The sequence below is a fragment of the Cervus elaphus genome, chromosome 18 (genome assembly GCF_910594005.1).
Source record: "Cervus elaphus chromosome 18, mCerEla1.1, whole genome shotgun sequence".
NCBI lineage: Eukaryota > Metazoa > Chordata > Mammalia > Artiodactyla > Cervidae > Cervus > Cervus elaphus.
In genome coordinates, this window is record NC_057832.1 from 40,200,277 (window position 1) to 40,218,557 (window position 18,281).

An 18,281-nucleotide genomic window follows, 5' to 3' on the forward strand; every position below is an offset into this window, starting at 1 on the left:
TAGAGTAATTAGCCTCCAACTAATAAAAATAAATGGAAAATAAAATAAAACAAAATAAAATAAAATGCAAGCTTTAGTTTAAAATGGAAAAAATAAAATAAAATTATGGGGCTTTGCTTTTCCTTCTTTCTGGTGATCCAGCAGGATGGGACTCATGTGGACAGCAAACAACGGACCGCTTAGAGAAAAGCAAAGTTACATTTACATTTTTCTTTACCTGCCTGAGTGCAGCGTGAGTAAAATTTTAGCAATCCTCTCTGACTCTTAACAGCAGCATAAACGTTAACTGCCCTGTAATTGGCAGAATACAGCTTTATGTATCAAGGTTCACAGACTCAGTTATTCAGGGCACCACCACTCCCACCCCTGGGCAAGCTGGGAGGGCTGTAACACAGGTGGTTGAATTAAAACAGCCAAGTTCCCACACAGCCTAAATTCTCCAACGAGTCAGTGTTAAGAGAGAAACGTGTCTTACTCGTCCTGGAGGAATTATTAGGCTGCCTTTCCCTACACTGCGACTTCAGTATTCCTAACCGCCTCCCCCCCCCACTTTCCCTCCTCCCACACCAATAAAAAAAGTTAGAAAAAAGTACATTCTGGATGACTTGATTTGGCTTTCAGTTTGAATAAGTTACCACAATTGTTCCTTCTTCCCCCGGAGATTACCCTTGACAACCAATGCACTCACTTCTTTCAAATGATCTACTCAGCTTAGATGTAAAAGTTATTTTGTATAGAAGAGGAATTTTGTTTCTTCACATTAGCCAAAAAAACCTGCAATAGTTCCATTTTCCTTCCTGATTTAAACATTTTACTTTAAATGGAAAAAAAAATCTGTTTCTTTTTTCTTTTTAAAAATGCAGCCTTAAAGAACAGAATTGTATTTACATAGAGACAGGAGGTAGTTTCCTCACATAGTGTTAAAGGGATTAGAGAGAAGACGGCAAATACAGGAACCCCAGTGTGGAACTGCACAGGCAGAACTTCAAAGCCTTCAGATATCAAAAAGGTTAGTAAAAGAACCATAGGACTGGGTTTTCAGCTTGTGAACAGACAATGTAAGTTAATGAGTCGAGAGGACTTTAGAGGGCATTTCACTAGAATGGGTAAAAATGAATGGATAATATAGTGGAATGGGTACCATAGGACTAAGAATGACATAGAAGAATGGAAAAAAAATTTTTGATACAAACAGCAAGAGCAGTAAATTTTACTAAAAGTGAGGGCTTCCCTGTTGGCTCAGATGGTAACGAATCTGCCTACAATGTGGGAGACTCAGCTTCGATCCCTGGGTTGAGAAGACCCCCTGGAGAAGGGCCTGGCAACCCACTCCAGTATTCCTGCCTGGAGAAGTCCATGAACAGAGGGGCACGGTGGGCTGCAGTCCGTGGAGTCACAAAGAGTCGGACACGACTGAGTGACTGACACACACACTATACTACACAGGGCTGCCACAGACTGCAGCCATCACGGAAGCTCTGTGGTCAAGGCAGGACTTGGGCTCCCCCTTGAGGGGTGGGAAGAACCTGACCAGACAAGGAAACAGCAGAACCTCACAAGGGCAGGAGGGAATAAACAGCTGTGGGATTCAGGCTACAATGAAAGGAGATCACCAGACTGGAGAAGTCATGATGGGATCACAGGCACTGAGCCTTAGGAATGGCTGTGACAACCCAACTGGAAGAGGATGACGTCCCCCGGACACCTTCCTTTTCTCTGACCATAGTTGATTCCAAGTCTGGATAACCTAATCTTTGATTAGGTTAAAAAATTTTGGCCCAAAACATTTTACCAGAGCATAGAAGTTTGCTTATAACTCTAGTACAGAGAAAAAAAAAAAAAGATATATTCTCTCCAGAAGGGATTTGCAGTAGGTTCAGTAATTTTATCTTTTCATAGTTTGTACTTATAATATGGGATTAAACAGGTCTATAGCTCCCCACTGCCAATTTTCCCAGAGGAATTACCACTCCCAAATGTATGTGATCACAACAAGAGAAAAAGAATGTGCTGACAAGGCACGCCACAGTGACTGTCAACTCCACAGGCACGGCACGTGTACGGTGATCGGGGCGACAAAAGACTGCAAGTAATATGCAGTTAATATTAGGAACCAAATTTTAAAAAATAGGTTCATTTTTAGAACCTGCAGCAGACTTAAGGTTTCCCTGTAACAAGGTCCTCTCACTGGCATTCCAATATGCTTCCTCAGTGGGGGAGAAAGGAGTGGAGCTAAACCATGAGGACTGCTTGCAAGTTTACTGCAGAACCCCTCATGCCCCCATTACTCTGGGTACACCCTTCAGGACTGCACAGACTTCCAAGTTCAGGACAGGAAATGGTTAAGAACAGCTGCCAGAGAATGCCAGTCTATGAAGTCACAGAAAGTCACAGCCACCTCTAGCTTAATTTGACTTTTTCTTAGAAAGCTTTTTAAAATTTATTGAAATGCTCCTTGACTTTTCCTGGGAAACTTCTGGCCTATATTAAAAGCATATTACATTAAGGAACATTTTCCGTACTTAGTCGAATGATGCATTCTATTTGAATTTGCTTTACCACGGCAAGGTCCTCTATGGACAGTGGCATTGAATTCATAAGCATTTCAGAGTCAGCCTAACACTTTTATAGCTTCTGATTATCACGTCTCAGAAGGGAAGCTAGAATGACCCCCACAACTCCTAGGCACACACTCTAGCAGGTGTTAAAAGCACGGGTGTGAGAGCCAGACAGACATGGGACGTGCCACACACCACGTGTGTGACCTTAGATAAGTTACCTGATCTGTATGCCTCAGTTTCCTCACTTTAAAATAATAGAAACTGTCTTATACAATTCATCTGAAGATGAAATAACAAATATAAAGCATGTAGCACAGTTCCTGACACAAAGTGCATTCTTTACAATCAACCTATTAGTGTCTTATTCTGACATTTCTATCTTTTCTAAAAGTCTGTATTAATTGTTCAGTATTGTATTTTTTTAACCAAGAGTAATTCATCTTTGCTGTGGTTGTAGGTGTTTCTCCCCAAACCTATTTTTCTTACCCATGAAGCAAGGATAATACCACTTGCCCTCTAATCTCAATGTATTCTAGAAACAGAATATACAAAGGTTACTAACTAAAAATTTTAATCTGCGATTGATTATACTGAAATAAGCTTGTCATGAATGCTGTGCATAAACAAAGGCATGTCAGATTCATCATATCATGACTCAAGTCCTATTCCAAAACCTCTTCTAACAAATTCATTTTAATCATATAGTGACTCAGCGTCTTCATGTGATAATGATTCATGGGTTTTAATTTGCCAAATGTTGCTTCTAGATTATTTGCAGAAATGTTTGTTGAGTTTTTCTTAGGAAAGTCATGACTTAGCTAGAGAATAAGATGCCGGTTATTATTTTATTCCAAGTTCAGCTAAATCATGTTTATTCCCAATTTGGATCATCTACTCATATAGCAGTGATTAAATCAGAAGCAGTATGGTGCAGCTGGCAGGGCGTGGACTTCCGGGGTTTGAACACCAGTTCAGTCATTTATTAGCTGGACTGAATTTTCAGCATTTTACCTTTCTGAACCTACATCTGAGAAATGGGAATAAAACAATTACTTTTAAAAGGAGATGGTCTTAAAAAGCAGAGCACAGTCCCCAGACACAGGGATGGTTCTCGAAGTGAGAATAATTTTACAACGGAACAAAACAGCCTCTACTTACAGTTCACAGATGCCAGCTCGACTGGGAATGAGAGGCACAAGCTGCAGTAACAGTCTGACACCGTTCTGCCACTCCTCTTCTCTTTCGAACTCACAGTACAAGTAGCTACACTCATCAGACGAAAACTGGTAGAAAACATAGGTGTCCTGAAAGTATAAATGCTGGTCCACTGTTGGAAACAAAAAAGGTGTGGATCGGTTTCGTAAAGTATATTATTTAGAGAGTCATAAACCAAGTAATAAATTGAAAGACCTACTAATTACTAGGGAGAAGCTGGGATAGGACCATAATTAAGTCCATTCATGCTCACAATCACATTGAATGAAAAAGGACTTACTGACCAACCTATTTTTATTATTTGAAACTTTGGCCAGCACATTCACCCGGATTTTACAACTCTTCTGCATCAAGGGACAGGTGAAATCAATAGCAATTCCAAGGGAGTAGAAGAAATTTCTTTTTTTTTTTTTTTCTTAGTGTCCCAAAGCAGTACATTTAATCACTTTAATGGTACACAAATACAAAACTATGCCACGTTTTAGATCAGTGGTTCTCAGCCAGAGGCATCTGTTTCCCGCCCTGAGGACATTTAACAATGTCTGGTGACATTCTGAGTTGCCACAACTAGGGGGTGCTAGGGATGCTACTAAACATCCTATCATGTACAAGACAGCCCCCCACAACTAAGAATTATCTGGCAGAAAATACCAATACTACCAAGTCTGGGAACCCCTACTTTAAAAGAAATAAAGAAGTGGAGACATTTCCTAAAAATATTAATGTAAAATGTTTTGCAAACCAGAAACCTGAACTTCACAAGCAAGCTGATAATTATAATCCTTAAAGGCAGTTAACTGCTTTTCTAAATAAGAGCATCAGGTGCTAAGTGTGATCAACTAAGATGACACCCACATCCCCATCTGTACCACTTTCCCACAGTGGGACTTGGGTATGTCTTTCTGAACCTTACTTTGTTCTCTGACCCTCATTATTTATAACCCAGAGAAGAAAAGAGTTTCCCAGTGACCCCGCACCTGTGTGGTAGAGCCAAATAAAGACTCCAAGCTGCTTGACTTATAACTCTTCAATTCCCTGGGACTCAACAAAGAAAAGAGACATTCACCATCTATTTTAGTGTCTGTGCTAAGCCTCTTCAGTCGCGTCTGACTCTCTGTGACCCCGTGGACTGTAGACCACCAGGTTCCTCTGTCCATGAGATTCTGCAGGCAAGAATACTGGAGTGGGCTGCCATTTCCTTCTCCAATTTTAGTGTCTAGTTAACATCAAATTTCTGTTCTATTTAAACAGTTTATTTTCATAGATCGTATTTCTAGCTGTTCATGATTCCTTATACAATTAAAATGGCATACACCTTCTATTCATACAGTCAGTTTTCTGATGATTATTCTAAGTACAGCAAGACAAGTCACACATTTAGAGCAACTAAAGATGTCCACTGATCTTTTTTAAACATTGTGAGCATCATTTTGAGTAGAGAAGAGATGGGGTAAGGGAAAGACTCTTACAGGTTGTAGTTAATAAATCAGCAAATACCAAGAGGTGTGAGAAATAACAAAAGATGACCTGTCACTTTCATTTATAAGAGAACACAAATATTTACGAGCAAAAACAATTTCCATCTAGATTATAATATCATCTAAGAAATCAAACACATTTTGGTCAGGCAGCTTAACAGCTTCAGGATTCTGTGCCTTCAGAACACGTAATACTAACCTGATGACAGAATCCCCATGTCCAGTAGGAGCTGCCAGACCCCTATGGCCATAGATCTGCACTGGACGAAAGGACAGTGTTCTAGAAGCCAGTCCACCAGTTCTGACCCAACGCAGCTCTTCCTAGACAAAAGCAAAGCCATTGACAGTAAGACATGGTTGCCACCCATTTGCCAAAAAAATAGGCAATTTAATACCATCCCTTTCATGTTCTTTTTAGACAAGCAACTCAAGAATAAATGACATGTACTTCTTATTCATGTTTCAGATTTCAGCTCAAATATCACTTCCTTACAGAAGCTAAGAATCATATCCTCTTATACTTTTTCTTTACATCACCTAACATTTACCAATTATACATCTTTCCAAATGAATAATACCTGCTTTCTTCCCTTGAGAATAATTTTCAGGAGAAAGGGACTATGTATACGTAACTCATGACTAAACTCCAACACTAGAACAGTCCAGGAACACAGCAAATTCTCTGAATACATACATTTGAATAAATGAAGGAATAAATTTAGCAGTCCTTTACTGAAAGACAATGTTTCTGCCTTGATAAGATAAGTGGTGATCAACTTTGGTGCAACCATTTACACATTTTTATCTCGTCTCTTTGAGAACAAGATAATTCCAAGATTAGACAAAGTAACACCACAGTGAGGGGTATAATGTTTTGTTTTCTACTCTTCAAACAGAGATTAAACCTAATATTTGTCTCAAAGGACAATGAATTTGACTGTTAATCTTAATATAGTCTAACCAATCCACCAAGCACCCTGGATCATAAACCTGCAAACCTGGATAACGGATTCTGCTAACCACCTGAAGAAAGACTTTCTATAATCCATCTTAAAATACACAGCTGTATTCAAAGAATGCCCTCATCTGGGTATTACAAACAATATTTTCATGCCTACCTTTCCATCTTTATCAGCCTCAGATGAAAAACCAAATAAAGAAAACTTTCTGAAATAAGATTAATTGCAGAAATTTCATTGAAACCCACTCTCCCATATGAAAAAAGTCACACCAAAAATTTTTTTTTAACACCTGTATCATGAAAATGACTTTCTCCTATATTTTTTATTTAAGGACTAAAAATGCCAACATTTATTTGTATTTCTAGAACAGAAAAATAGTGCCTATCTTTTATGACTGGCATAATCACAAATACCTAGAAATCACCCACTAACCAAAAGAATGAAAAAATGCCATGAGATACTTTATTTTCCTGGATGATGGAAAAATAAGGTAGTAAACACTTCTGCTGAGATATCTGAACAACTATTCTAGCTTTAGTTAAAATATCACTTTCTTGGCTAAAGATTTGAAAGATACTCTGAGATCATTAAGGCAATTCTAAGTTGTACCAACTGTACAAATCCAGTTGCAGGTTAGCAGTAAGACAAAAGAAAGATTAACAGTCAAATAAATGGGTTTTTTTAAAACAATACAGGAAAACAGATTGCAACAAAACAGGCAATTAGACCAAACCATCAACATTAACTTCTAACTCTATAGGACACCTTTCATTAGTAAATGCTCAAAGTGTTAATTCCTCAACACCTCTATCAATTAGCCAGCATCTTTGGGCTTGTAAAGCACTTTTATCATCTTAATCCTCATTCTCAGAACAGTACAGACAGCTCCTCAGCCTGTTCTGTGTCTGACACCACCTGGAACATGGCAGGATACAACAAAACATTTACTAAACAAACTAAACTTTCACATTGCAACAGTGACTAGACAGATGCACTGGCTTGTTTCCTCACAGGTGATCAGAAAGACGTTTCTCAGAAGAGGGCTTCCCATGACTGTGTTGAGTGGGAGTCATCTGGGAGACCTTGTTAACATGAAGATTCTGGTGCAGTGTGGCTGGGCACAGCCTCGGAGCCCTCACTTCTAACGGGCTGCCAGGTGAGGCCAGTGACTCAGCCCGACCTTCTCAATGGGAAAGTCTCGCTCTGTCTCGGGGGCGAGGAGGAGAGTGTGGTGGGCAGGACTGAGTCGATTTGCTAAAACATGGTATAGGCATGACTGCTGTCATCTGTAGTTATTACCTAATAATCAAGCTCTCACTCTCAAAGTAAGCTACTGTTTCAGTTGTACACAATCTCTTTCTACCCCCACCTGCAATTTATCATATCATGTTTCAAATCGCTTTGGACAATCCATTTGCACCAGGGAAAATATCACTGGGATAAAGATAGACACTATCACTAATACCACCAATTCACCAACTCAATGGACATCAGTACGAGCAAACTCTGGGAGATAGTAAAGGACAAGGAAGGCTGATGTGCTGCCATCCACAGGGCCGCAAAGAGTTGCACCCAACTTGGCAAGTGAACAATACCACCAAAGCAAACAAAATGAGGTGAGTGGCCACTGCAGTTAACCAACAACCTCCTTGACTCGTGGACCAGGTCAGCAACAATCCACTTTAAATCCCTGAGTCTACAGGACTGAGAGGAGGGTGGTGGAGAAATTAGAGATGCCTGGAAAGGAGGCGTGTGAACACCCACAGCAGTTCTTACTCCCCACGTATCTTCAGTCTTGTACTGAATCCAGAAGCTGTTCTGAGTACATAGAGATCTCACCAATGCTGCAATGCTAGATAGGAACGTTATGATACAGAGGTGATGGCTCCAAGGTCAATGTGATTGCCACAGCAAAACAAGAATTTTACTAATCGCTGAAGTTGAACACTTGGTTTTTCTTGGCCTCCTTCCATCTCCAGTTACAGTTTTAGTAATCAGTTCATAGCAGTAGAGACAGACCCTCATCTCCTTCAATGGGACAGTGGTATTTAGAGACTTACATGAAGGCTCAAAAAAGTATGATTTTTCCTATAGTACCAAATGAATGGAAAACATATCAAAATTATGAAAGTAATTTTCATGTGGTACTCTGCCTCAATTTACTACCAGACAAATGAAAATGACTCAGCCTAGGCTATCATATTAGCACTTTGCCTCTAAACCCAGAGCATTAATCAGTCCTTAGACTATAGACCCACACTCTCACCACATTCTACTCTCAATAAACTCAAACTATGCCCTTGCTCAGATGGATGGTTCTTTTCCATGAACCTGATTAATGTACATGTTCCAGTTCTTTTTCAGTCTATATCCAATCAGGAACAAAACTGATAGCAAGGACCAGTCCTACACACAGTCTTATATAGAAGCGAAAATGAATCCTATGAGTCTGCTCACAACTAGGCCCAAAGACTGACATAGGCAGACCTCATTTTATTGCACTTTCCTTTGCTGTACTTTAGAGATATTATGTTTACAAACTGAAGGTTTGTGGCAAGCTTAATATAGCAAGTCTATCAGTGCCATTTTTGCAATGGCATTTGCTCACTTCGTATCTCTGTTTTTGGTACTTCTCAAAACATTTCAAACCCTCCACTAACAAAAAGATGATGACTTGCTGAAGACTCAGATGATGATTAGCAAGTTTCAGCAATAAAGTATTTTTTAAATTAAGGGATGAATATTATTTTTGGACATAATGCAACTGCACACTTAATAGACTACAGTATAATAACTGTTACATGCACTGAGAAACAGAATAATCCATGTGACCCACTTTATTGTGCTACCCATTGCCCTGGGGTGGTCTGGAACCAAACCCACAGTATCTCTGAGGTATGCTTGTATAGGCAGTTTTAGTTTTTAAGAAAAAAAAGAATTAGACTTGTCTAAAGTTGATACTATCATCTATTAAAGAAAAAAAAAGAGAGAGATTTTACATGAAGTAATGCAACTATACTCACAGCCCCTATCCCAGCCTGTTGCAATTACTTGACCTGGGCCCTAAGCTGGTGATTTTCAGACTTAGGGGCTTGAATTCATTATGGGAGGAAGTGAGTAGAGGTGATCTTGGAGCTTTTTAATGAGATTCACAATACACAAAAGCACTGTTTCTCAACAGAATGAATCATGTCTAACCTATGTGGGAGGCGTCAAAACCTACATAAATACTAATAAGATTAATTAAACATGGGATTTTAAAGTGTTAATTCATTGTAGTTCTCTCATCTCCACTGTGTAGTTGCTCAGTGGTGCCTAAGATTACAGATCCTGCCAAGTTTCTGATGAGAAACAAGTTGTCGGCCTGGGACAGTTACTGATAGGGATGGGACATGAAGACATCATCTGGGGTGTGAAAACCTCCTAGATCTTGCTATAGATAGCAGTCACATTGGTATGTGTAATAATTAAAAATTCACCCAGCTGTACCCTTAGATTTGTGCATTTTACTGTATGTAAACTATGCCTCAATAGAAAAGTGGGGGGGGGGGGGGTCCTTCTTACTCAAACAGGTTAGGAAGCACTATCCCCCTAAATCTAGGCCATGATGAAATTTTTCCCATCTGTGGCAAGTGGAAAAAAAAAGAAAATACCATAAGGAGATGGTGATTTAGCTAAACTTAGTTAAAGAAACGTCTTTATCCTGAGAATCTTTCCTACTTTTTTTGGCATCATTTGTTCTGAGTATTCTTTCCTATTCTTCATGGTATTGTAATCTCATTTTTGTAAGAACAAATAATGATAATAAATGATAGTGGTTCTTTCTCTGGTTATTTTTGTAGTTTTAGTATTGTTTGCTGTGGTTTAATACCTTTACTTGGAAAAAATAGTCACAAAAAGCTGCTCATCTACTTTTGTTATTTCTTTAAATGGCTCCATGAAATGAAGACATGTGCCCTGAACTTTCTCCGTGACCATCTTCTTGGTCCAGATGTACTTTATAGCTGACCATATGCCCATCCATTTACTCTAACACCTCCACCCTTATTCACCTGCCAAGGCAAACAAGTGCCAATCCTGTGCCCAGCTGGCCCTCCTCCACCCTGAAGGTCCTGAAGGGGCAGCTCACGCCCACCTGGAGAATCAGAGTAATGGCCCTCTCCCCCAGGGGCCTCCAAGGATCCCCACAGAGCTCTGAGAGAGGGGGCCTGTATTTACAGAAGGCCCAACACAGCACACGCCCGGTAAAAACACTATAAAACATCACGTCTTTGAGGAAGCAGAGCAGGCTCTCAGGAGCCCAAGCACACCTGCAGCTGAGCATTCCTCGCCTGATCTTCAGACCAGGAGTCCAGCTGACCAACACTCGTTTAATTAAGAGAAACGTCACCGCCAATCTCCCAAGCAGACACTTCAAGCCCAGCAACCCTCCTACTCCTCATAATAGCCCATCTCTCTGTGATCAAGGTTATGACTTTAACAGGTTTTCAGTTTTTTTTCTCTCTCAAGGAGAATTTCTGACAAGGTGTTAGCAAACGGTGTTACCTATAAAACCCCTTGAGGTTCGCTCTGTCCTTTATCAGGTCAGCTGCCTGAACGATGATAATATTCCGCAACGCTCTTCCTGCACAAGAAGAATTCTCCCCATAAATCTACATAGAAAAGACAAAAGATTCACTGAGAATGCAGAACAATAATGTGACAATTTGTGAGCTGCCGATGACACACTATACAGAAAAATTATGGCCAAGTCCCTAAGCATAAAACACTTATATCTTACCATACATAGCTAAGATAACAGCTATGTAACTACCTGTTCTATTTATTTTTGCTATTGGACCATTTAAGCTATTAGGCTATTATAACTACTTTCCAAATGCTAAAGTGCTTTAACTGTAAATAATTTCCTTTTACACAAAATTTCCAGGCAAAATACCTGTTCCTTTTTTCTTTATATACAATGTTTCTATCAATACAGCAAACTGAAGAACATTTTTATATGAATTCTGCCATATTGATAATGCATATATGTAAACAGCTTGGAAGATGGGAAAATTAAATTTTTTCCTATCTAGTGACCATCTCACACCATGATATAATTTGTGTGCTTTGCTTTTAAGCTTCACTCAACTGCAGAGTTCATAGTTAGTTCCAAGCATCCTGGGTTCAATCTACTTCATGATTGCATCTAGCAGATACAAATTTCATATAACTTCTTTTTTTAATCTTCTGATTTGCCTGTATGCATCTCTGATTCTTGGAGGATGAAGGAGGGTATCCCTTAGATCTGGAGAGGTCTGTGTCCCACTTTATAAACTACCTCCTTTCTCTGTAACTGGCAACTTCATCCACAGGGCAATGTTGCCTCACAAAGGAAAGGAGATGAACTCTTTTCCTAAGTAAAAGCTCATGAAAAGGAAGATATATTGAGGGTGCATGCTTACATCTGTTCACTTGTTTCTTGCTAAACTCTTTTTGCACCCACAAAGTTTTGACGGAATATTTTTATCGTTTCCCAAGGCAGACAATTGATAATATATTCACAATAACCTAATCCTGAACACTTCAATCCCATCCTTATACGCCCTTAATTTTCATACGATCACCTCCTGAACACAACGTAATGAGAAGATGAGGACAGGAGATGATTTTATTTTTAACATGCTAAACCCATTAAAAAAAAATACTTGAGTCAGACAACAGAAAGTACTACCTGACTAGTCCTGACAGCGTTCATTCACTCAGTCATTCAAAAACACGGAGCAGCAATCAGCCCCATTCTAGATGCTGGGGATACAGCAGTGAACAAGACCAAAGGTTCTGTCCTCACAAAGCTCATAGTCCCCTGTCTTTCTAAAATACACAACCCTGTCAGCTGATTTTTTTTTTTTTTAGTCAGCTGATTTTTTTTAACAACACAATGAAGGCAGCCCCACCTTGTTTCAGTGAGTATCGGGGATATTCTACTATTAGATACCTATAAATAATCCCCCTTTTCACAAAGTTTTCAGAGTAAAACATCTCCTATTTTTTAAATACAGCATTTCTATCATTCAGCAAATTGAAAATATTTCTATTATATACAAACTCCACCATATTCGTAACACATTCATGTAAAGGACTTGGAAAGTGGGGGAAATTTTTTTTCCTTATTTAGTGAACATCTTTCTACATGAAAGTTATCAAAGCATTCCAAACACCTTCGGCCATGTCATTCCACGTGAAGGAGACAGCGTGATCAGGAGCAAAGGGCAGATTTCTAACTAGCAAGTACTACACCGGGATTCGTGGACTATTGTTTCAGAAATGCTGTAAGACAGAAAAGAATCATACCTGGGATGGAGTATGTTCGAGGTATGGATTGGAAATTCTTCTTGATAGAGTCTATTTGGAAGGAAAGAGAAGGGAAAAATTAGAACCAAACAGTTTTTCAGTACCACTGTACAATCAAGGACACAATACATGCAACCATGGCAAGTCCAGCAATTGTCTGAGCCAAAAAATGTCAATGGCCACAGAGGATAACATCCTTCTTCTCATTCAAGGTAAATATCTGGTCAACATTTACTCCAACAGGACAGGATATTCTACCAGAACGGCTTCCACAGCTTTAAAAACTGCAACAGAACAATGGACGTTTGTGTCTGTGTCGCTTTATTCTCAACATGACTTTGATACCACCCTCTTTTCCCTTCCATTTCCCCTTTCACTGATCTAATTGCAGCTCTCATCCGTGCACCCCTGGACTGTTGTCTCAGCCTTCAGTGGACTTCCCCAGGCTCCAGTCACACCCTCTCAGGCCATCCTGCAAACCCCACATGAACAGAAGCCCCTGTGTAGCCCCCTCAGCTGAGGGGGAGTCTCTCTTTGCTTACAGGAGTCAGTGAAAAACCCCCGCCTGCCCTTCTGGGCCCACCAGAGTCGGCCTCCAGCAGATTTCTAGTATTTTCCCTCTACCTCCCCATGCGGCTTCTGTGATTCAACATGAAATCCACTTCTCAGAAGAACCTACAACACATACCTGCCTCTGCTCATACCCTTCCCCACATCAGGACGCCCTTCACCTTCCCTGACACGGCCCTGGACCCCAGCGAAGCCCAGGTCTGTGCAGTCACCTGCTGGGTGAGGCTCTGTCCCCCTCCACTGGGATGTGCCCCTCTTTGGAGCTCCTTGTTTCTGACTATTTCTGGGGCAGCTCCCGGGTGCTCTGCCTTACTGACTGTCCTTCCACACGTGCATTTGCCCAACGAATCCATGAGCTCCTTGAGGGAGAGCTGGCAGCTTACCCGCCTTTGCTTTCACAGGCTCTAGCACACAGCTGTGCACAGAAGTGTTGAATTTTTCTATTCATTTATTACAGATTATTTATATCTCTGTATCAATTGAGTATTTGCTGAATGATTTGTATTGTAGGAGCTAATTTTTCCTACCTAACAATCCAGTGAGCGGCACCATCACCCACATGTGTTTAAGCACAATAGAAAACTATTATGTTTTCCTGTTGTGGTTTAGGAAAAAGAAGAGAGAAATGAACATTTACTGAGCTCCCAACCCTATGTTTAGAAGTTCTTTACACTTCTATTCTGAAGCTTGCTATCTTTTGAGATCCCATAGTTTTTTTTCTGCCGCCTCCACTTCTTAGACTCACTTACAAAACATTCCCTGCCACTCAGGGCCTTCCAGCCTCTGAACCTTCTACCAGACTTTATGGCAGAACTTCCATTTTGCCTCTGGCCCACTCCACACAGCTCCCATATTACTTATCTTCTAATTAAACCGAAATAAATATATGGACTCTCTATCCAGAAATGTCAGTTGGCACTCCACCAAAGACTTGCAATGGCTCCCCACCCCCCACCCTAGAAATTGTTTCAGTCAGTTCAGTTCTGTCGCTCAGTCGTGTCCGAATCTCTGCAACCCCATGGACTGCAGCCCGCCAGGCTTCCCTGTCCATCATCAATTCCTGGAGCTTGCTCAGACTCATGTCCATCGAGTGGGTGCTGCCAAACAATCCAGAAATTGTTTAAGATAGGCCATTTTTAATTCTTTTAAGAATAATTTATTTATTTTTGGCTGTGCCGGTTCTTCACTGCCGCGAGGGTTTCTCTCTAGTTGCAGCGAGCGGGGGCTACTGTTTAGCTGTGTGTGCGGGTTTCTCATCTCAGCGGCTTCTCTTGTTGCAGAACAGACGCCCCAGGGTGTGCTGGGTTCAGTAGCTGCGGCTCCCGGGCTCTAGGACACAGACTCAATGGTTGTGGCCCAGAGGCTTAGCTGCTTTGGGGTATATGGGATCTTCTCACACACCAGGGGTCGAACCCGTGTCTTCTGCATCAGTAAGTGGATTCTTTACCACTGAACCACTCAGGGAAGCCCCAGACAGGCCATTTTTAATTATCATGTATTAAAATAAAACATCCACTCACCCCTTCTGGTCTAGTCCATACACATTCCCAACCAGCCCTTCCTAGGCCTTTTGTCATCTGAGCCTATGCATTTGTACTCACTTACTGAAATACTGAATAGTGTGAAATCTGCATCCACACCAGATTTATAAGTTGAAGATGAATCATCATGGTAAGTGATTTTTTCCCCCTAAACAGCCTTTTAAAAGTCAATATGGCAGGCCAGAACTGACAATCTTTATTACTCATCTGGTTGCCTAAATCAGCTCAGAAAAGCAACGATGTCACATGATCTAGTTAAAAAGAAGTCTTCCAGGTAGAAACAAGCTCTGAATTAGGTGGGGGCACGTCCACAAAAGAAAGCGAACGGCTTCCTTTCTCTCTGCTGCCAGCCCCAATCTGGCTGTCTTGACACTAGTGTTAGACTTGCACAATTCCATTTCACAGACACTTCCCCTGTGGGTGGCTTGTTACAAAAGATTGGTAAGGTGAGTCAATAAAGCCATGGGATGCGTCCATGCCGACTAGACAACAGTGTTAGATGAGCCCCAGCCCACGGGGAATCGACCAGGAACTGCCTTTGACAGCACACAATACCTAGATTTGTTGTCAGAAATGCCTCAGAAGCCTGCTCTCGACTCGTCCCCAGGGAGCTGTGTTTCCTAAACGTTCCAGACAGCAGCTCTCAAACAGTACCAGAAAGGACTGATTTGTTCAACTGAAAATAACTACCATAAGCCTGTACTTTTTTTTTTTTTTTTTTGAGACCACTTTATGACTAAAAATTGCAAGTGCCAAAGATTGATTAAAAAAGAACATGGAGGAACTGACCATCCATCACCTCATTTTTTCACAGACCTCGTGAAAGGACTGTCGTGGAATTTTACTGGGAGAATGCCATGGGCCAACTTACAGGACTCAGAATCACTGCTCTAAAGCACCCAGCCCTTCCCTGAAAGAGCAGCACAAGAAACATTGACGATGCACCTTCTCCACTCAACATTCTTTCCATGATATTCAATCACTCAGCTGTTTTCATTCCATCCTAGACTCCCTGGGTTCTGCTTCTCCTCTCAGCATTTCTGAGCTTCATCTCACCACTCCTGTGGCAACTAACTTTCCTTAAGTTCCTTATGAAGCACCTATTGAGCTCTTATTCCGGCAACATGGGAGTTCCAGAAACAGAGATGTGAACAAGATACCATCCTCTAATTTAGAAATCAATTTACTGAAAGACACAGGATCTAAAGAACACTTTAAACCCATAAGAAGTCTCTTTCTTCTTCCCAATTTCCCATCAATTTTCTCTATAATCTTGGGTGGCTGGTCCAATTGATGCAGTGTCCTCTTCTCAGTGGTTCTCACCATGATATCTCAAATAGAATGCCCAGATGAGATGATTCTTTTCTCCCCTTTATCTCCCATTTCCAAGAATTACTTAAGCTAGATGCATTGAATCTTTTAGACAGGACTTTACACAGACCATAGAGAGAAGACTAGTAATAATACAAATTAAATTAGACTTTAATTCAAATTTCTTCTCCTTTCCAATTTAATGAACCATAGAAAATAATTCCCTAAATGATTCCATGCAGATCTCATATTTTAGACATGTGTTAGAAAATTGCACCCCTTTAATATTCATAAATGAACTTCCAGAAAAAAAAATAATGGCATAACTCAGAGGGATAACTGGAAAGCAATCATATATTATTTCCATTTTTTTCTAAGTTAAGTGCCCACTAAAGTTAAACTATAGTAGTCTGTGAGGTTGGGTCTAAATTAAACATTTTAGCATCACTGGACTTAACGCACATTTTTTTAATCAGCTCTTAAAGGACATGTCTTAATGTTCTTCTTGGATTGAATTAAAAAACTTAGGCTACAAGGGGAGAGAGAAATGAAAAGAAAAAGACTGAATCACTTCAATCAGCACAGAATTATGACCTGCTCTATTACAAACAGGAACCAACAAGAACTACCAAACGTGTTGATAAGTTAAGAGTTCAGCTCACAACACAACTTCTGTCATCTTCAGCCACTGTCCTCTACCCTCTGAAGGCTGACAAAGTATAAATGCAGATGTTAAAATGGGTAAGTATACTTAGAAGTCAAAAAGTTCCATAAGCAACTAGAGGGCGCATGTGTTAGGAGACTAGGGACTACAACAACAGAGGCTGTGAAGTAGAATTCTAAGACCTGGGGTGGGGGTCCTTTTTAAGTCCCAGCATACCCTTGCATTTCAAGCAAAGCTTGATTCAGGTAAAAAGGACAGAATCCCACCCAGCCAGTATGTTGGCTTAAGAAGGACAAGGTCATCACAAGTTCAGCATAAGGCAAACTGGAGACACTAGCCAAGTACTAATACGGAAGTGCAGCGCAGGGCACCCCAACTCTATCTGCAGGCTCTGGTCCCAATTCAGGCCCAACCATCCCTCAGGGCTCCAAGGGTCATGCTCCCAAAGTCAGTCACAGCCACAAAGGCCATTTGTAACAGTATCTTCTCCACACAACCTGGCCAAACCAAAGTCAATGATGTTCTCAAAACTAGATTTTTCCACTGCCTTGTGATGTAATAAGAAAACAGAATGAGCGGGAAGGTGGCAGATATGCTTACTGAGCACTGCCTTTATGCTTAAGCACTTTTCCACACTAGGAAGTGTACCTACCTGTTCATACAGCTATAGACAAGAGCCCTGGGGGTCAGAGAAATTAGGGAATTCACTTAAGGTCCCAGAGCTGGAAAGTTATACAGCCAGGGCTGGAAGAAAATTTTGATTGATTCCAAAGTGACCACTCTACTGTAACATGCTGCATGTTACTAAATAATAAATGTGTTTGTACCGTGTGCTAGAGATTGTACTGATTATTTTACATGCAACATACTGCTTAACTTTGGAAAAACTATGAGGTATTATTAATCTCATTTTGTAGATGATGAAGCTAGACTTGAACAGGTTAAGAAGTTCACCCAACTTGTCACCCACCAAGTTTACCACTGTCTGTAGTTATTTTCCCATTCATTTATCTTATAATATCGAATATGCCAATTTAAGAATCACGTGACAAGCAAGCATATATGGCTGCATGAAGATGTCACAGATAGTTGTCTCTGCTAGATCCAGAGGCGCTTAACCCTGGATGTAAATTAGAACCATCAGGGAACCTGAAGAAATAACCAGGAGCTCAGGTCCACAGAATTAGAACCTATAGGAGTGCAGCCTGAATGGGTTTTCTCCAAGCTTCTCAGGGTAGCTTGGATGCGCTCTGGTTTGAGAAAAACTAAAAAAACTGGTTGAACTCGATGATATGCAGCTCTCTTCACCCACCTCCACTATGAAGCTGGGTGCACTCCTCCGCCATCTCCTCCCTCACATGCCCACCAGAGATCTAAACACAGCAGAGGTGCAGGCCATCCAAACAGCAGCCCTGGGGTCTGTGTCTGAGCTTCTCACTGGTTTGTGCAGAACAAAGAGGTAGTGTTTCAGTAAATCGCACCCTGCACCTGTCCTTGTGGTGTGTGTTTTCTATCCGCCCCATCCCAGACATAACCCTAAGCCAAGGTGCCTCACGTCTGCAGAGCGGCATCCTTCCTACACGCCTTCTGAAAGGACATCTCCCTTTTAATGGCATCTGTAGCATTAGACTTAATTTACATTTCCC

At 40.8% G+C, this 18,281-nt stretch overlaps 1 protein-coding gene across 2 annotated transcripts in view; it reads right to left on the bottom strand.

Moving 5' to 3' along the window:
* The window catches only part of RAPGEF5 (Rap guanine nucleotide exchange factor 5), a 232,784-nt gene that overhangs the window by 177,517 nt on the left and 36,986 nt on the right, over window positions 1–18,281 (bottom strand). For both annotated transcript variants that reach the window (XM_043871607.1, XM_043871605.1), the window contains exons 2-5: window positions 12,550–12,600; window positions 10,762–10,868; window positions 5,454–5,575; window positions 3,720–3,888 (exon numbers count right to left, since the gene is read on the bottom strand). In XM_043871607.1, coding sequence (XP_043727542.1) covers window positions 3,720–3,888; window positions 5,454–5,575; window positions 10,762–10,868; window positions 12,550–12,600 — 449 coding nt within the window. The remainder of the gene's footprint in view (window positions 1–3,719; window positions 3,889–5,453; window positions 5,576–10,761; window positions 10,869–12,549; window positions 12,601–18,281) is intronic.